This window comes from Trichomycterus rosablanca, chromosome 20 (assembly GCF_030014385.1).
Source record: "Trichomycterus rosablanca isolate fTriRos1 chromosome 20, fTriRos1.hap1, whole genome shotgun sequence".
NCBI classification, from domain to species: Eukaryota; Metazoa; Chordata; class Actinopteri; order Siluriformes; family Trichomycteridae; genus Trichomycterus; species Trichomycterus rosablanca.
The window spans coordinates 22,009,234-22,030,599 of NC_086007.1; the positions used below are offsets into that span (position 1 = coordinate 22,009,234).

The window sequence follows — 21,366 nt, forward strand, 5'->3', positions numbered from 1 at the left end:
AGCATTTATTAAAAGCGACTGTGTAAGAACATATAAGGGCCTAACAGTGGCAAGCTGGCAGATGTGGGGCTTAAACCAGCAACCTTCTGATTACTAGTCCTATACCCTAACTGCTGAGCTTTAATGTCATGGTACCAACATTGTATTATTATGTTAATAATTAGAAGAATAGAATACAACTTAACTACAACATAGTCTATTAATTATGGCTGTTTTATAATTAAACTGTTTAATGAAATAAAGGATACTAAAGGATTTCTTTATTTGCATTTGTTAGTCTTTATTAAAATGTAGAATTGAAGCTTGGGCTGGTCGAGCTACCTACAACATGCTGAAACACATATATACATATTGCTTAACTCATAACATCACGTTCATGATTTGAAATATTGTTTACCACCTTAAATACCGGATATCACACAATTTCTGACCATGAGGCTGGACGCTTGCTGCCAAACTGGATACTGTACAGCTAAAATGTGCTTAAATCCATACTGTAAATCATGAAACATAAGGCATCAGGAAACCCATGACCTACACTAGGACTCACACATACCTCTTTAAGCAGCACTTAAATCCAGACATAAATCTAAATAATGGTATACATCGTTGTGGTATTAACTCTACACTATGTGTGAGTGGGGTGGGGTGGTGAAACACTGTACATTCAAACCCTAGAGCAATGGTTCTCAACCTTTTCCTTAGTTCATCTGTAACAGTGGTCATAATTATATAGCTATACAGTGGAATTAGAAAGCCTTCAAACCTCTTGACTTTTTGCACACGAATGTTTTATTGATTAGAGTTTTTTGGAGTTTTTGGATCTCAGACCCTTTATCTAAAACTGTGTAGAAGCCTCCTTGGCAGAAAATACAGCTGTAAATCTTCTTGGATAAGTCTGTACAAGCTTTGCACAGCTGGATTTAGGTTGTTTATCCCATTTTTCATAGCCTAGTGGTTAAGGTACTTGACTAGTAATCCACTGCCAGGTTGCCACTGCTGTGCCCATAAGCAACTCTCAATTGCTTAGACTGTATACTGTCACAGTACTATAAGTTGCTTTGGATAAAGGCATCTGCTATATGCCAAAAATTTAAATGTAATGTACTGTAAATGTATATATCAAAGGTCTCATTATAGGGAAAGCTGTAGCCTTGTGGTTTAGGTATTGGACTAGTTATCAAAAGGACACTGGTTCAAGTCCCACTACTGCCAAATTGCTGCTGTTGGGCCCCTGAGCAAAACCCTTAACCCATTTAGATTCATTTGGGTGCTTTTGTACATTTACATTTTCAGCATTCATGAGACACTTTTATCCAAAGCGACTTACATTATACTGTCTAAGCATTTCAGGGGCCCAACAGTGGCAACCTGGCAGTGGTGGGTTTAAATCAGCAACCTTCTGCTTACTAGTCCAGTACTCTAATCGCTAGGCTACAACTGCCTCTTTTGTAACCTTCATTGATGCATTTTTGTTAAAATGTTGGTAAACCGGCCACCTCTAGAAAGGTTCACCATTGTTCCATCGTTCCAAGTTTTGTTCATTTGTGGATACACATTCCTAGTGGGTTTTCTTTCCAGACTGGTAGATTTCGATGGCTTGAATGTTTCAGATCTGTATTTTAATCTCTTGAGAACGTGGCATCCTGTGCTGTTTTTATTTTGAGACCTTCAATTCTGCTTCACATTGCCAGACAGGTTCTATTTAAGTGATGTTTACATTCAACAGGTCTGGCAGTAATCATGTCTGGGTGTGGCCAGTGAAACTGAACCCGATTGTTAATTGAATTTGGTTGATTTAGTAGCCAAATAGGCACCAGGTAGGACTAAACACCATTTAAATAAAAACACCATTAAAAAACATTTTCTGTTTACTTGAGTTGTCTTTGTCTCATATTAAAATCAGTGAAATGATCTGAAATGTAGGTTTGACAAATATGCACCAATAAAAAAAATTGTGGGCCATATTATCATGTAACCAGCTTCAAATGTCAAAGGTTAAGAACCCCTGGCCTTAAGTATTAAGTCGTTTTTATCTAGTTCTTTAGTTCGTGACCATAAATCAGCAATAAAATATAATTCATAGTAATACAATAGTATGTACATTTTGGAATCCAGACCAGACCAGCCCAGTTTATGTGCAGCCCTGTTGTTTATTCCTCTGTAAAAAGACTTGACAAATAGTCTGGATTTTGCTCTGATTTGTGACTCCTAAGGGGCAAAAGCTAAGCAGGGGGGGTTGGGTGAACACTAAGGGCAACACTCCACCCGAAACCTCCAGTTGCCCCTCAGCTAGAGGTAAAGCAGATGAGCTAAGGGTCAGGACATATGGAAATGCTTATGTGCTATACTTCTGACATCACTCCCTCTTTAATTGGCTCAAACTGCTTTATATGTTCATTAAAATTAAAATGAATAGAAAAAAAGAGTGCATTTTATTATTATTGGTGATTTTTTAACTTAAATGTTCTTAAAATTATATTTCAAATGATACAATGTGGTGTTTTAAGGTATTCCATTTGACCTAGGCACTAAGTCTAAAGTTACAACGCACAGCAGTAATGTGTGAATAGCACAAAACAACTGAATAAATATTATCTGGACTTTCTATTGTAATTCTATTCAAATTTAAGTACGGGAGATATATATATATACAGTGTATCACAAAAGTGAGTACACCCCTCACATTTCTGCAAATATTTCATTATATCTTTTCATGGGACAACACTATAGACATGAAACTTGGATATAACTTAGAGTAGTCAGTGTACAGCTTGTATAGCAGTGTAGATTTACTGTCTTCTGAAAATAACTCAACACACAGCCATTAATGTCTAAATAGCTGGCAACATAAGTGAGTACACCCCACAGTGAACATGTCCAAATTGTGCCCAAATGTGTCGTTGTCCCTCCCTGGTGTCATGTGTCAAGGTCCCAGGTGTAAATGGGGAGCAGGGCTGTTAAATTTGGTGTTTTGGGTACAATTCTCTCATACTGGCCACTGGATATTCAACATGGCACCTCATGGCAAAGAACTCTCTGAGGATGTGAGAAATAGAATTGTTGCTCCCCACAAAGATGGCCTGGGCTATAAGAAGATTGCTAACACCCTGAAACTGAGCTACAGCATGGTGGCCAAGGTCATACAGCGGTTTTCCAGGACAGGTTCCACTCGGAACAGGCTTCGCCAGGGTCGACCAAAGAAGTTGAGTCCACGTGTTCGGCGTCATATCCAGAGGTTGGCTTTAAAAAATAGACACATGAGTGCTGCCAGCATTGCTGCAGAGGTTGAAGACGTGGGAGGTCAGCCTGTCAGTGCTCAGACCATACGCCGCACACTGCATCAACTCCGTCTGCATGGTCGTCATCCCAGAAGGAAGCTGACGCACAAGAAAGCCCGCAAACAGTTTGCTGAAGACAAGCAGTCCAAGAACATGGATTACTGGAATGCCCTGTGGTCTGACGAGACCAAGATAAACTTGTTTGGCTCAGATGGTGTCCAGCATGTGTGGCGGCGCCCTGGTGAGAAGTACCAAGACAACTGTATCTTGCCTACAGTCAAGCATGGTGGTGGTAGCATCATGGTCTTGGGCTGCATGAGTGTTGCTGGCACTGGGGAGCTGCAGTTCATTGAGGGAAACATGAATTCCAACATGTACTGTGACATTCTGAAACAGAGCATGATCCCCTCCCTTCGAAAACTGGGCCTCATGGCAGTTTTCCAACAGGATAACGACCCCAAACACAACCTCCAAGATGACAACTGCCTTGCTGAGGAAGCTGAAGGTAAAGGTGATGGACTAAACCCAATTGAGCACCTGTGGCGCATCCTCAAGTGGAAGGTGGAGGAGTTCAAGGTGTCTAACATCCACCAGCTCCGTGATGTCATCATGGAGGAGTGAAAGAGGATTCCAGTAGCAACCTGTGCAGCTCTGGTGAATTCCATGCCCAGGAGGGTTAAGGCAGTGCTGGATAATAATGGTGGTCACACAAAATATTGACACTTTGGGCACAATTTGGACATGTTCACTGTGGGGTGTACTCACTTATGTTGCCAGCCATTTAGACATTAATGGCTGTGTGTTGAGTTATTTTCAGAAGACAGTAAATCTACACTGCTATACAAGTTGTACACTGACTACTCTAAGTTATATCCAAGTTTTATTTCTATAGTGTTGTCCCATGAAAAGATATAATGAAATATTTGCAGAAATGTGAGGGGTGTACTCACTTTTGTGATACACTGTATATATATGAGGTGATGTGACATGTTAGCCAGCAACAAAGTCTCTGCCTGATCTGCTTTCTAATTGGTTCCTGGATAGATCAACTTCTCCCTCAGCCCCAGCTGGGACCCATTAAAAACAACTTCTGATTCAGCCAAGCTCCTCTAAGACCTGGACACACATGGGCAATACCCAGCAGGTAATGCACCAGGGTCATAGGTCACCACCTCCCCCCCTGCCCTCTGCGAGACCCCTCGGTTGTTACGCTCTTACCAACAGCAATCCTGTTGATTCGGTCCAAACTGGAAAATAACACACAAAAGGCCATGAGCTCGAGCCTGGGGTCGAGCAGGGGAGAGTGGAGATGAGGCAAAAGGACGGATGTCACACTGTCCATCACCGCACAAATGTGCTATTGCCATGGAGAAGCCAAATGGGACGAGGAAGATAGGGAAGGAAAAAGAGGAGGGAGAGAGTGAGTGGGAGTTCACACCGAGGAGCCGAACAAAAGATTCACTTTTATTATTGGACTGCTGGGGAAGTAACTGGGGGAATCAGCTGTAAAGTCTGTGGGCTTGAGTGACTGTGAATGTAAGGATTACCCATGATGCAGCATTTCATTAGCTAACAGCTAAAGAATAAGCAAGGGAAAATAATTCTCTCCTAACACAGGACATGCGGACCCGGCGAACCAGGGATTCCCACAAGAAAATCTATAGCATAACAAATCAACCTTGCAAAAGTCTTGCACAATCTACGTATGTCTGCTTTTACGAATGACATGTCTGTTTTCACTTCCGGTTAGCGCCTGCTACGCATCTGAACGACTGATCTCACCCGTTTCAGTAGTTTCTATCAATTTTGCATACTGTGTTATTTATATTTAGTGTTATTCCAGTGTATTTTATAGCGTTCATTCTTGTACACAGTTTTATTCACTTAGCAACGTCAGCCAATCATGCTAGCCAGCGCAAGTCGACTACAGGAAAAATGGAAAAAAAAGGCACAGTGAAAATTACAAGGATGTTTATTTAAATAAAAATAACTCTGAAGGCACCCAGGTGGCGCAGTGGGATATTTCGCTAGCACACCAGCGTCGAGATTCTGAACTCCTAATTGGCAGTGCCTGTAGCAGACACAAATTGGCCACCGTGTCTGCTGGGTTGGGGAAATGACCGGACAAAGTGGGTGGGGTGTTCAAACTCAGTGCAAGGACCCTGCTTAGTAGCTTAAGGTACCTGTACAGAAGTGGAGAAACACGGTGCACAGGTGGCGCAGCGGGGTATTCCGCTAGCACACCAGCGCCGAGATTCTAAACACCTCGGTTCACAACTCGGCTCTGCCACCAGTCGGCTGGGCACCATCTAGCGGGCTAATGTATGTAGCGGGCACAATTGGCAGTGCCTGCAGCAGACAATAATTGGACTATTAAGTGGGTCGTGTCTTTAAATGCTGTGTAATGACCCTGGTTAGCAGATAGAGGAGCAAAGAAGGGGTCCATTAAGGACTGCGCACGGATCGGAGGAGGCGTGAGCAAAAATATACCCTCCACGAATGCAATCAGGGATCCCCAACAGCGGAAGACGGATTGACTATGCTAAATTGGGAGAAAATGCGGAGAAAATAAATAAATAAATAGAACAAAATGTATGTGGACGTGCCTACAAATAAATAGAAGTTCAGGTGTTTTAGCCACACCCAGGGCTAACAGGTGTCTGTTTTACCACCCGTTTATACTGGTCAGGGTTACGGTGGGTCTGATTCATTGAGCGAAAGGCAGAAAACATCCCGGACAGGTCACCACTGGAGAACATTCCATCAGAGGGCATGAACTAAATTATACGTGTTCCAATTTTGTGGCAACTGTACACCCGGGCACAAAACAGTATCTAAAAAGACACGATTAGACGAGTGTGGTGTGGAATTCCAGTGAAGGAGAGCAGCTCTGTATTATTGTTTTGGAATGGGTTGTCCAAGCTGTCCAAGCATATATTGAATGTTCTCCAGTCATCTGGATAAAGTAACACTGTAATTTTATCCATTTACTCCTGAGGCTGGATAAAAAACCCCAAAGTTCACCAACCCACACCTTTGTTTTCCTCAAAAGCCATTTACGTAATGAACTTTAAAGCCTAGCCCTGAGTGGACACAGTCTGTTCTCCCAACTGACTGACTCACAAATCCTTTTGATATCCCCATACAGTCTCTGCTCCTTCTAATCGAGAGGAGGCATTACCAAAGGAAGTGATTAGGTACAAGTCTTTAGTATTTCCCCCCAACTCCTTTTCAAATTCTTAATCCTTTCTCCAACTACACAAGAAAGAAAACGTCCGCAGACATCCTGCTACCGCCGTCCACTTTCGCTCTCCAACAAAGAGACTGGCCCAGTGTGCCCTTTTTAAATAAGGGTAGCAAATCGAAAGTCATTGTTTCCCACTTTAAAATGCAACATTACCTGGCTAGGGTTCCTCAGGACAGGTTTCTAGTCTTAAGGCTTCCATACGTCAGTGGTCATGCCCTTTCTCAGAGCCAAAAGATTTTAAGACACATGGGTTTTAGTCCAACATTTAAATTATGTATTTATTTATCCCAAACCGCATACAGCAAACCATCTACAATGCAGATAAAGACACAGAGTATTGACTGGACCTGTCTTTTAGAGGTATTTCGTTCAAATTAACCTTAGTGTTTTGTTATCATTGTTCCAATTTGATGCCCACAACACAATCAAAAAGAGGTTGCAAGGTAGTTTCTCCATCTACAGTCCAGAACATTATTAAGAGATTTAGAACATCCAAATATCTTTGCAACAAAAGCAAAAACCAACACTATATCACAGCTGTGACCTTTGATCCATTAGATGACCCTGCTTTGACATGTTTCTGTAGTGAATATAACCCCATAGGCCCAGGAATACTTCAGAAAACCGTTGTCAATAAACTGTCCATCCTTGTATAAACAAATGCAAGTTAAGACAGTCTGGTCTGTTCTTTGGGCTGAAAAAGCATCCCAACTGTTACCAACACAAGTTCATCTGAGAAGGCTATGTCTGTGGGAATTTGTGCTAGGGAACTAGGTGATTGCTTTATGTCTCGGATTAGCAAGTGTAGTAACCGCACATCAGTCAGGAATGCTGAAAGGAGATAGCTGAGATGTAAAAGCATTACAGCAAGACTGCACTTAGTCGCATACATTTTAATGGAGGGGATTTGGTGTTCCACTCCCATATTGATGCACCAGCTGTAGCTCGTCTTGCCTGCAGTTCCCATGTTTCCATTAATCTCTGCTGCTCCCAGCCTACAGGACGAAGCACAGAGGAAGGGGAGGAGGACCAAGCAGTAAACTTTGTCCTAGTGAAGCTGTGTTAAGGCTACATTCTTCAACTGTGAATTTTTAGGTTGTATAGGTTGCACAGTAGCTTCCTTTTTAACAGAACTTTCAGAAGCTGATGACGGAAACTTACTCTGCTTTGTTTTTAAAACAGGAGGATTAGCATTCCCTGTAGGCTAGCATAGAGAATCTGTAAATAAACATTGAGGAAAACAGCTGGTAAACATCCAGTGTGTGTACTGCAAAGAAGCTGGCCTGGTCTTTCACCATCTACTGTTCATAATATGGTGAAAAGATACAGAAACTCTAGAGAGATCTTAGTCTGTTTATGGCAAAGATGGAAACATTGCATGAGAAACGATCAAACTACTGTGATATATGTAGTCACATGAGCTTATCCTATATCAGAAAACCATTGACACTTAACACAGTCCGCCTCTGCATAACGAAATGCAACCTGAAATTCGATTACACTTAGAAGAAGCCATACATCAATTCTATGCTGGTTCTGTGGACCAGAGCTCATCTTAGACGGTCTGAAAGACAGTGGGAACGTGTGCTGTGGTCAGATAAGTCCACGGTTCACCTAGTTTTCAGGAAAAATAGACGTCATGTTCTCTTTGCCAAATTTTTTTTTAAAAAGGACCATCCAGACTGTTATTAGTGAAAGGTGCAAAAGCCAACATCTGTGTGGAGGCGTATATTGGGATTTTAGAGAGACACATGCTGCCATCAGGGCAACGTCTATCCTCACAATGCCAGGCCTCAATGTTTATGTGACTGTAGACACAGAACGCATGTGCTTGACTGGCCTGCCTGCAGTCCAGCTCTGTATAATGCAGAATGAAGAGGAGAATCAGGCGATGACGACCAAAGACTGTTGAGCAGCTAAAAATTTAAGAGAAAAAACAAATCACAGATTTTTTTTTTATTGTGTTTTGCAATATATGAATGCGTACTTATATTTACACACATACAGATTTAATTAAAAACATGAATTTCAGATATAAATCTTTGCTTTATCTTGTATGGTATGAATCTGAATCTATTAAAAATATATCCAATAAACAATTTTGCAGCCACGTTTTCTTGTAATATTGTCAGATGTAGATAGTTACATTACAAATTAAGAATTTATGTGTGGTGATAGGATGTATGAAAATCAATTACAGGTACAGGACCCATTTATACATACAACCTAAACAATAAGTACCTTATATCTTTAGATTTGGCAGTGCAAGAATAAAAAAATTATTTTCTTGATATTATATTCTTGATTGAAATGTTTTTAGCTTGTCCCAACTCTGGTGGGTTTTTTAAAACAAAGATAAACCCCACAATCTTCTTTTAAATGGCAACTTCTATTTAAAATTATTAAGTTATTATGTTACTATCTACCAGATGTGCAGAGCTGTTGGAAACTTGTAACGTTTTCCACGAATATTAAAAAAATACAAATATATTATCAGAATATACAAAATAAGGTTTTTCGTAAACATTCAGAAAACATGTATTTCACATTCATAGCATTTTGACCTGGAGGAAAATTCCCCAACAGTAGCAGCTGTTTCAGCCCATTTAGGTTTTCTGAACGACGACTTGAAATTTGCCTAAAAATGAAAAGGAAGAAGAAAAAAAACAAATCAATGAAAATAACATCTTTATCAAGTAAGGAAACTTTCATATACCGCCATACCATAGCATAGTTACTACAACAGCTGTAGGCTTTAGTAGGCAGATCATATATTATTGTTCGTCGCAGCTTACTAGTTAGTCAGGTAGCGTTAGCATAACAGCGTTAACAGATGAGAGAGGTTTTCTCAATATGGTGGGGAAAAAAATAAACAAAAACAGAAAACAGATGGGGGATGAAGAGAGGGAGACCAAAGATGCACCAAAAGGACCTGCTAAAGAAATGACGGTGTATAACGGTATAACTGTGCACTTCATCAGTTGTGACTCAGAGATTACAAGCATCGTTTTATTTGTTAAAGGGAGAGCTAAAGGTAATTGTATTATAAATAAACAATAAACATTGTATATATTGCACCTGTTTCTTGCGTACTGATTCCATCATATATTGTGTCATTTTGTGGGGCCAAGCAAACCTTATAGTGCTCAAAACCTTCACTATATACATGGTGAAATTAAAACTTTTTATATTTTATTTCTTCATGACCGTACAAATCAGCCACAGACATATAAAAAGTGCCAGTCATACAATAAATACAAATAAAACATACCGTGAAATACCGTAAAACCGCCAGAATCTTAAAAAATACCATGATACAAATTTTTGGTCATACCGCCCAGCCCTAACTTTAATAATTTAATTTGGAAGCATAAACAAGGACATGATTGGCACTAACCACTGGACACATCTGTTTTTTTTAGTTGCTATGATTCAGTAGGCAAATTTTTCATTCATTTTTTTCCACAAACCAAAATACAAAGTAAAACACCCTGTTATTTGGCCCTAAACAGACACTTATTTCTTGCTGGGCTTTCTTGGGGCAAACAGGATATTAAATCTGTGCAGATTGTTTTTTTGTTGTTGTTGTTGTTGTTTATTGTGTTTCTTCAATTAAGTTTAAGTGCAGACGTTATAGAAAAGGGTAACAAAGCAAAGAAAGATGTCAGATGTTTGCAGTCACATAGTTACCGCAATGTCACGGCTATCAAGGTCCTTATTTTCGAATCGTGGGTGGTGTAATCCTTCACTAGCAATTAATCACGATTTTTAAAAAGATAACACACAGTGGCACAGTGGAAGCTCGTTCGCCCTGTTGTTTGAAGGTCATGAGTTTGAGTGCCGACTACGCCGAGGGCCATTCGTAGCTGGGAACGATTGCTCCTGCTTCATGGCTGGAAGTGATCGCTTTTGTGTCTTTGCTATCAATCATGCAGCATTTGTGAACAGACGAGGACAGTTAGCGCCCATCCGTAGGGTTCTGATTAGTACAATGATATGCCTCCGAAAAACTACAGAAAGTAAATAAATAAATAAAGCAAGTAATCTGAAACTTGTTTTATGCTTAATGACATCGGTTGACTTTTGTTTGTGGTCCACAACAAGACTGCAAAACAGCTTCCCCATGTTTTTATGTAAAATGATCAGAAATTGTGAGCAAATTGAGCTTTTCTCTGCATTTTAAACAGTTTACTGTATTTCCGTCAATCAATCCGAAATTCACTTTATACTTCTGTACTGTTCAGTATCTTTATGACTACTGCACAATTTGATGTGTATTACAATAAGGTCGACACCTGATTACAAGACTACCTGATTTTGCAACTTCTTCTTATGGACAGTGGTAGACTAGTGGGTAGAGTTTTGGGCTATCAATTGAAAGGTTAAGAGTTCAAATCCCAGCTCTGCCATTCAGTCACTGTTGGGCCCTTGAGTAAGGCCCTTAACTTCTATTCTGTTCTATTATTTAACACAGTAACTACTCATTTAAAAGTAAGAAGTTTTGATATTTAAAAGTAGCAGAAATAGTACTGATATACAGTGTATCACAAAAGTGAGTACACCCCTCTCATTTCTGCAGATATTTAAGTATATCTTTTCATGGGACAACACTGACAAAATGACACTTTGACACAATGAAAAGTAGTCTGTGTGCAGCTTATATAACAGTGTAAATTTATTCTTCCCTCAAAATAACTCAATATACAGCCATTAATGTCTAAACCACCGGCAACAAAAGTGAGTACACCCCTAAGAGACTACACCCCTAAATGTCCAAATTGAGCACTGCTTGTCATTTTCCCTCCAAAATGTCATGTGATTTGTTAGTGTTACTAGGTCTCAGGTGTGCATAGGGAGCAGGTGTGTTCAATTTAGTAGTACAGCTCTCACACTCTCTCATACTGGTCACTGAAAGTTCCAACATGGCACCTCATGGCAAAGAACTCTCTGAGGATCTTAAAAGACGAATTGTTGCGCTACATGAAGATGGCCAAGGCTACAAGAAGATTGCCAACACCCTGAAACTGAGCTGCAGCACAGTGACCAAGATCATCCAGCGTTTTAAAAGAGCAGGGTCCACTCAGAACAGACCTCGCGTTGGTCGTCCAAAGAAGCTGAGTGCACGTGCTCAGCGTCACATCCAACTGCTGTCTTTGAAAGATAGGCGCAGGAGTGCTGTCAGCATTGCTGCAGAGATTGAAAAGGTGGGGGGTCAGCCTGTCAGTGCTCAGACCATACGCCGCACACTACATCAAATTGGTCTGCATGGCTGTCACCCCAGAAGGAAGCCTCTTCTGAAGTCTCTACACAAGAAAGCCCGCAAACAGTTTGCTGAAGACATGTCAACAAAGGACATGGATTACTGGAACCATGTCCTATGGTCTGATGAGACCAAGATTAATTTGTTTGGTTCAGATGGTCTCAAGCATGTGTGGCGGCAATCAGGTGAGGAGTACAAAGATAAGTGTGTCATGCCTACAGTCAAGCATGGTGGTGGGAATGCCATGGTCTGGGGCTGCATGAGTGCAGCAGGTGTTGGGGAGTTACATTTCATTGAGGGACACATTAACTCCAATATGTACTGTGAAATACTGAAGCAGAGCATGATCCCCTCCCTCCGGAAACTGGGTCGCAGGGCAGTGTTCCAGCATGATAATGACCCCAAACACACCTCTAAGACGACCACTGCTTTATTGAAGAGGCTGAGGGTAAAGGTGATGGACTGGCCAAGCATGTCTCCAGACCTAAACCCAATAGAACATCTTTGGGGCATCCTCAAGCGGAAGGTGGAGGAGCGCAAAGTCTCGAATATCCGCCAGCTCCGTGATGTCGTCATGGAGGAGTGGAAAAGCATTCCAGTGGCAACCTGTGAAGCTCTGGTAAACTCCATGCCCAGGAGTGTTAAGGCAGTTCTGGGAAATAATTGTGGCCACACAAAATATTGACACTTCAGGAACTTTCACTAAGGGGTGTACTCACTTTTGTTGCCGGTGGTTTAGACATTAATGGCTGTATATTGAGTTATTTTGAGGGAAGAACAAATTTACACTGTTATATAAGCTGCACACAGACTACTTTTCATTGTGTCAAAGTGTCATTTTGTCAGTGTTGTCCCATGAAAAGATATACTTAAATATCTGCAGAAATGTGAGGGGTGTACTCACTTTTGTGATACACTGTACATAAATGTGATCAAACAGAGAACATATGCACAGTCTGAAGTTGATACTCACATGATGGCATTAGGGAAACCTCAGCGGTCACTACACTCTCCAAACCCAAGTTGGACAAAGCTCCTCTAATTAACCCACACGTGTAGGCCAAATACTGAAACAGAAAAATTAAGAGGTTTTAATTTTTTCTATACAACAGTGTATCCATTCTCTTGTTAGTGTCATATATTGATAAGAGGGAAAGGCATTTTTTGTTCCAGAATGACTGTGTTAGTGTACACAGCAAGGTCCATATTTATTTAATTATTTATTAGGATTTTAACATCATGTTTTACACACTTTGGTTACATTCATGACAGGACAGGTAGTTACTGGTTACACAATATTCATCAGTTTTAGTTTAATGTCAAACACAGTCATGGACAATTTTGGATCTCTAATTATCCTGACTGCATGACTTTGGACTGTGGGATGAAACCCACTCAGGCATGGGGAAAACCTGCAAACTCCACACAGAAAGGACCCAGACCGCTATACCTGGGAATCAAACCCAGGACCTTCTTGCTGTGACAGTGACAGTGATACCCACTGAGCCACTGTGCCACCCTGCAAGGTCCATAAAGAAGAACTTCAGTGACCTACACAAAGCCCAGACCTCAAACCTACTGAACCCCTTTGTGATAACAAAGAGACACTCCAAAAATCTCGAGGAACACCTTCCCAAAAAGCAAAGTCCAACAAGCTCATGGTGAGGTGAGGTTACACTACAAGTTCATGCTTACTTTCGAAGCTTCTTCGAGGTGCTGCTTTCCACTAGAGACCTGACTCAGCAGTGGAAACCTGTTGTCCTGTAACACGTACGTTCCCTGTTCACAAAGAAACAGCATCATATTACGTCCCAAAGACCCATATGTCCGCTAACGTCTACAAATATCAGATAAAATATAGCACCTGATGGTTGGTCCTCAGGTTGTCTATTTGTTTTTTGAAGATGCCATTCCAGAAGTCCTTACAGATGAACTTTATCATATCCAGGTCATCTTTAAAGGAGGGATAATCTTTTGTGCACCTTGTTAACAAAAAGTAAACAGCTATGATTAGGTCTGATGGGTGCATTGTATTTAGTGTTATAGCTCTGGGGTTCTTAACTCTACAACTTCCACATGTTACCACTTGCTAATTATATTTCAGGCTAAATTAGGTGTGTTAAAAGCTGGGAAAACTTGAAAGACATTGTGCCTGTAGGCCTGGCATTGAGAAGCCCTCTTATTGTTTTGCTATGCAAAAGATGCATGGTTGAATTAGAAAATAGCCCCACCTAGAGGCACTGAGGGTCACAATCAGAGTACTGACTCATGACTCGATCGTTATTTAGGGATATATTGCATGGTAGTTACTAATACTACCAAGCTAAATGAAGCTGATATGAGCACCTAAAGACCTGAGTGAGATGATAAAGGCAGAATTGTTATGGCCAGACAACTGGGTTGTTGTATTTCCCAAAGAGCGCCCACAGGCAGCAATCTTGAAGAGGAAGCACAGACCAAAACAAAAACCAAATATACTGTATCTCAAATGGACCTGCTTCAAAGTGCAAACATCTTGGCTAAACCTATACTCTGATTCATCCAAATGACAGTATGAAGTATGCAAATACCTCTCGATTAGGCCTTGTCCCACTCTGAAGCCCATCCCTTCTAATACGGAGATAGACGTTACTCTATCCTTTGGGAAAAAGAAAAAAACAACAAATTACAGTCAGAGGAAACACATGAGATAAATTAGTGCTTTACAATCATATAGTACTTGTAGGTATACAAGTACTAACAGTAGCCCATCTTTGCTCTGTAAATTTTTTCACCCCCTTGTATCCAATTTATCAATCAAAAGAGACCCCCACTAACCAAATAATGCTTGGGTGGTGGACCATTCTCAGAACAATGATGATGTAATTCTTTTGTTGGGATTTTTAAATACTGATTGATTGTGCAGGCCTCTTTATTAGGAACACATACCCTGTTAGCACTTATAGTAGATGGACTAGGGATGTCGTTGATCCATAGTTTGATTAATGTAGATTAAGCTCTATCGGCTGCATTTGGAGAATCTAATCAGACTTTTTTTGAAAAGTGTTACTATATACTATATATATATAACACTGAAGATGTTTTGCATTAGTATGGAGTCGCATTTGACTGCATGTTAAATTCTGTACATAACTTTTGTTTCAATAAAATTCAATAAATGGTGATAATATTTTGCATAATGTCCCATTATAGGCAGTGTTGCCGCTCTTTGGATTTTGGGGTTCGACTTGGGATTTGAGGATTTTGCCAGGTAATCTTGGGATTTTTTATTTGCACTTTTAATCTGCATGCAATTTTATGGTCTACAGTCATAAACAAGGAATGACAAACCACACTACTACTAAATAATAACCTTTGGTTGTCTCTGGCCATTTCTACGGCTAATCAGATTAGACAGGATACTCTCTGGGTTTTTTTTAATATTGCAATATGTAAATATTAATACTGATAGTGATCCCGTCTTTTCTTTGTCAGTTAACTTAGGATTTTTGTTTTTGTAAATAACTGTGAAAATACGTTATATAAATCTTCACAATTTTGTCATTTTTTTTAATAACTTGGGATTTTTAGTACAATCTTGGGACTTTTGTGGCAAGATCTTGGGAATTCTTAAAATAAAGAGTGGCAACACTGATAAGCTTAACATCTAATAATATCTACACTTGTGTTGCCACGAAAAGTTTTAATCATCCTCTGCATTTATATTTTTTGAATAGCATTATTAAGTTAGCCTTTGTAATACAGTTTGCTACAGACTGCTTAAATATTTTAATTACTGCCACGTTCACAACGTACGTTCACTACGTTAAGCTGTATTTTTTAAATCAGTAAAGCATGTTTGATTTGTTAATATGAAACTCTGTGATATTTTGATAGGACATTGGTTATCTGTTAGTTATCAGTTAAAAATGGGCAAAATTTGCATCCCTAATGTTACTACACTGTCTGAGCACATGATGCTGTTTGGAGCACTTTTCCTTTTCCCAGCCTTGACAGTGAGGTGTTTTTTTTAAATATTTTTTAATATACTGTATGTATGTACAGCGCTTTTATATCTTTATTTTCCTGAAAGCTGCTTTAACATTGCAAATTTTTCCCTGTGGGATAATAAAAGGCTATTTCATCTTATTATCTTATAATCTTAAAAATCCCATTACTGGGTAATAACATATTGGTACACATCATCCAAATATTTTTATTGATTATTAAAGCAATAAGCCACGAGAGGCCGTGCATTACTGTGATTTTAGCACGGGGATGACGTTTTTGGCACGATGGAAGCGGAGTGCCTAAAACGTCTTTCCCCGTGCTAAAATCATAACAGTAACGCACGGTCTCGAGTGGCTTATTGCTTTTATAAAACGGCGGTCAACATAAAATATAATAAATACAACGTTTAATTCATAAATGCATTTATTGTGTATAAACTTACAATAAAGCATTCTTCCGCGACGCAAAATAGTTCGATTAACAGTGTTGCTAGGCAACATGAGGGCGAAAATAACATTAACTTTTTCTATTCAGTGGCGTATTAATATGGAATGATGTGAGGTGGTCCTAGGTGTGCGTTTATCGGGGTTTTTACAACGGCTTCGAACGCGGCTCAGCCAATCAGATTTTAGGACCGGTGTTACGGAGAATTCAGTTCCCCCTGTTTCCCCTTTAACGCGCATGTGCAAAAATCATGACGTTTTTTTCAGGCGCTTCGTTGAGCGTCGGTTTATTTGGAATATGTATTTATAGCGGTATGTTCTTTTTAAATTTCATGTTGTATGTTAGGTAGTTTGTGATTAAATACATACTTTAAAGTCTTGAATGAACTACTGTCAGAGGTTTTATTGCTCCACCGCAAGTCAGAGGTTTTCACACTGCTGTCTTCAGCCTTGCTGTCAATCAACTATAATGAACGTGTCAGATTTTTTTGTAAATAAATCCTAATACAGGACATGCTCTTATTCACACACTAGTTTGTTTATTCTCGTTTTGTCGCACAAGATAAAGTTTTGGTGCAGATACAAATAAACTATATCGTAAAGGACAATAAGCAGTCTGTGTTATTATTTAAGGTTACTCATCTCAGCTGCACTACCATTTACTTTCAAGAATAGTTTCATTCATGGTGATCTCTCTTGTTCATTTAAACTTCACAAACTGCATCCATGTGATTTAAAAATTAACAAACAGTATGTAGAACAAGTTTAACCTATAGATCAGTCCATTATACTAACAACACAGGGGGGAACAGATTTACCTGGAGACCTGGGGAATATGGTTCCCCACATGTATATCACTGTGTGTGTAATTATAAAACACTACAGTGATGCTGGTGATGTATTTAACTGTTGTCAGTATGTAGAACAAGTTTAACCTATAGATCAGTCCATTATACTAAAAACACAGGGGGGGGGGGACACATTTATCTGGAGTCCTGGGGAATATGGTTCCCCACATGTATATCACTGTGTGTGTAATTATAAAACACTACAGTGATGCTGGTGATGTATTTAACTGTTGTCATTATGTAGAACAAGTTTAACCTATAGACCAGTCCATTATACTAACAACACAGGGGGGGGGACACATTTATCTGGAGACCTGGGGAATATGGTTCCCCACATGTATATCACTGTGTGTGTAATTATAAAACACTACAGTGATGCTGGTGATGTATTTAACTGTTGTCATTATACAGAACAAGTTTAACCTATAGACCAGTCCATTATACTAACAACACAGGGGGACACACATTTATCTGGAGTCCTGGGGAATATGGTTCCCCACATGTATATCACTGTGTGTGTAATTATAAAACACTACAGTGATGCTGGTGATGTATTTAACTGTTGTCAGTATGTAGAACAAGTTTAACCTATAGACCAGTCCATTATACTAACAACACAGGGGGGGGGGGGGGGGGGGGGGGGACACATTTAACTGGAGACCTGGGGAATATGGTTCCCCACATGTATATCACTGTGTGTGTAATTATAAAACACTACAGTGATGCTGGTGGTGTATTTACCTGTTGTCATTATGCAGAACAAGTTTAACCTATAGATCAGTCCATTATACTAACAACACAGGGGGGGGGACACATTTAACTGGAGTCCTGGGGAATATGGTTCCCCACAAGTATATCACTGTGATGATTCTTTTTTTTTTTTTTAAATGCAAACTACAGGCACACACATTTTAAAAACAAAATATCTGTATTAGAAATTAGTGTTAAACTAAATTATGCATATATTACAATTATGCAAATATATAATAAAGAAATCCACCTCAATGCAAATTAAAACCTAAATACATATTTATAGCTTAATAAAAATATATTTTTTAAAACGAAATGAAATAAAATCTGGGATGTGCCCTGGGATTGACTAGCATCACATCCATAGTGCACTCCTGCTGTACGTCCAGTTTCCCCAGGAACAGTTCTGGATCCTCCACGGCCATGACCAGGATAAAGCAGTTACTAAACAGAAATGAATGATTAATTTACTATCTACATTTTAAATAAACTAAAAGAGCAACATAAAATAAAATACAGCAACAAGCAAACTTTTTAGAAATAACGTCCCAGTTAACCTTGGTCTAATCTTCAGTACATACAATACACTTCCTCTACTGGTGGGTTGCCAACACATGACTGGTGGTACCATCTGTCACATCCATCACAGGCAATCTCAATGATAATACAGTCCTTCAATTGATCAATAAAAAGTCACACAATAGTTTTATGGTTACATTAGACTTCTCAATTACAAGTGTAGCTATAATAGATAGATCACTTTATTAATCCCAGAGGGAAAGTCAAGGACATATATAATAGCATGGTGCAATGAAAAAGCCAATAAAATTAAGGCATTATTTTTATTTCTTTGGTACCACCAGTCATGTGTTGGCAACCCACCAGTAGAGGAAGTGTATTGTATGTACTGAACATTAGACCAAGGTTAACTGGGACGTTATTTCAAAAAAGTTTGCTTGTTGCTGTATTTTATTTTATGTTGCTCTTTTAGTTTATTTAAAATGTAGATAGTAAATTAATCATTCATTTCTGTTTAGTAACTGCTTTATCCTGTTCCTGGGGAAACTGGACGTACGGCAGGAGTGCACTATGGATGTGATGCTAGTCAATACCAGGGCACATCCCAGATTTTATTTTATTTCATTTTAAAAAACATATGTTTTTTATTAAGCTATAAATATGTATTTAAGTTTTAATTTGCATTGAGGTTGATTTCTTTATTATATATTTGCATAATTGTAATGTATGCATAATTTAGTTTAACACTAATTTCTAATACAGATATTTTGTTTTTAAAATGTGTGTGTGCCTGTAGTTTGCATAAAAAAAAAAAAAAAAAGAATCATCACACAGTAATATACATGTGGGGAACCATATTCCCCAGGTCTCCAGGTAAATGTGTCCCCCCCTGTGTTGTTAGTATAATGGACTGATCTATAGGTTAAACTTGTTCTACATAATAACAACAGGTAAATACATCACCAGCATCACTGTAGTGTTTTATAATTACACACACAGTGATATACATGTGGGGAACCATATTCCCCAGGTCTCCAGGTAAATGTGTTCCCCCCTGTGTTGTTAGTATAATGGATGGGTCTATAGGTTAAACTTGTTCTACATAATGACAACAGTTAAATACATCACCAGCATCACTGTAGTGTTTTATAATTACACACACAGTGATATACATGTGGGGAACCATATTCCCCAGGTCTCCAGGTAAATGTGTTCCCCCCTGTGTTGTTAGTATAATGGATTGGTCTATAGGTTAAACTTGTTCTACATAATGACAACAGGTAAATACATCACCAGCATTACTGTAGTGTTTTATAATTACACACACAGTGATATACATGTGGGGAACCATATTCCCCAGGTCTCCAGGTAAATGTGTTCCCCCCTGTGTTGTTAGTATAATGGATTGGTCTATAGGTTAAACTTGTTCTACATAATGACAACAGGTAAATACATCACCAGCATTACTGTAGTGTTTTATAATTACACACACAGTGATATACATGTGGGGAACCATATTCCCCAGGTCTCCAGGTAAATCTGTTCCCCCCCTGTGTTGTTAGTATAATGGATTGGTCTATAGGTTAAACTTGTTCTACATAATGACAACAGTTAAATACATCACCAGCATCACTGTAGTGTTTTATAATTACACACACAGTGATATACATGTGGGGAACCATATTCCCCAGGACTCCAGATAAATGTGTCCCCCCCTGTGTTGTTAGTATAATGGATTGGTCTATAGGTTAAACTTGTTCTACATAATGACAACAGTTAAATACATCACCAGCATCACTGTAGTGTTTTATAATTACACACACAGTGATATACATGTGGGGAACCATATTCCCCAGGACTCCAGATAAATGTGTTCCCCCCCTGTGTTTTTAGTATAATGGACTGATCTATAGGTTAAACTTGTTCTACATACTGACAACAGTTAAATACATCACCAGCATCACTGTAGTGTTTTATAATTACACACACAGTGATATACATGTGGGGAACCATATTCCCCAGGTCTCCAGGTAAATCTGTTCCCCCCTGTGTTGTTAGTATAATGGACTGATCTATAGGTTAAACTTGTTCTACATACTGTTTGTTAATTTTTAAATCACATGGATGCAGTTTGTGAAGTTTAAATGAACAAGAGAGATCACCATGAATGAAACTATTCTTGAAAGTAAATGGTAGTGCAGCTGAGATGAGTAACCTTAAATAATAACACAGACTACTTATAGTCCTGTACGATATAGTTTATTTGTATCTGCACCAAAACTTTATCTTGTGCGACAAAACGAGAATAAACAAACTAGTGTGTGAATAAGAGCATGTCCTGTATTAGGATTTATTTACAAAAAAATCTGACACGTTCATTATAGTTGATTGACAGCAAGGCTGAAGACAGCAGTGTGAAAACCTCTGACAGTAGTTCATTCAATACTTTAAAGTATGTATTTAATCACAAACTACCTAACATACAACATGAAATTTAAAAAGAACATACCGCTATAAATACATATTCCAAATAAACCGACGCTCAACGAAGCGACTGAAAAAAACGTCATGATTTTTGCACATGCGCGTTAAAGGGGAAACAGGGGGAACTGAATTCTCCGTAACACCGGAACTATCCGTTTTATAATAATAAATGACAAACTTCAAAACTATTATTGTTATTTAAGGTGATGAACAATACCTTATCTTGATCCTCCTGGGCAGTCTGTTCTCTGTAGACATAAGAAACTATCTCCATGTGAAGAAACTCGAACAGAACATCATCTGCCATCATCTGTTGTGACTCTTATGACAACAAACAGCTAACGTTAGCTAATGATGATACATTTACTGCAACAACTATTTTCGACAACAGTCTGGTCGAATATTTGTGTTAAACATGAAAATACTGTGAATAAATTAAGCAAAAAAAAGAATTTTACTGATGTTTACATACTTACAATACGTTTGAAGTCAGTAGCTGACCTGCTTAATAGTTAGCATACGTTTTCTTCTTTCTGTTGTATTT

General features: G+C 39.0%; 1 protein-coding gene across 2 annotated transcripts; it reads right to left on the reverse strand.

Moving 5' to 3' along the window:
- Positions 1-8,531: 8,531 nt before the first annotated feature.
- On the reverse strand, positions 8,532-21,361 carry trappc6bl (trafficking protein particle complex subunit 6B, like). Of its 2 annotated transcripts, none has more exons than XM_063016680.1 (7): positions 21,299-21,361; positions 21,040-21,143; positions 14,359-14,426; positions 13,653-13,770; positions 13,484-13,567; positions 12,762-12,855; positions 8,532-9,166 (listed from the first exon to the last, which is right to left on the reverse strand). In XM_063016680.1, exons 2-7 carry the CDS (start codon positions 21,130-21,132, stop codon positions 9,135-9,137), a joined length of 489 nt encoding a protein of 162 aa, XP_062872750.1. In that variant the 5' UTR covers positions 21,133-21,143; positions 21,299-21,361; the 3' UTR covers positions 8,532-9,134. The 2 variants fall into 2 exon arrangements, with proteins under 2 accessions (XP_062872750.1, XP_062872751.1); XM_063016681.1 differs by having other exon boundaries at positions 21,295-21,336.
- Positions 21,362-21,366: the final 5 nt, after the last annotated feature.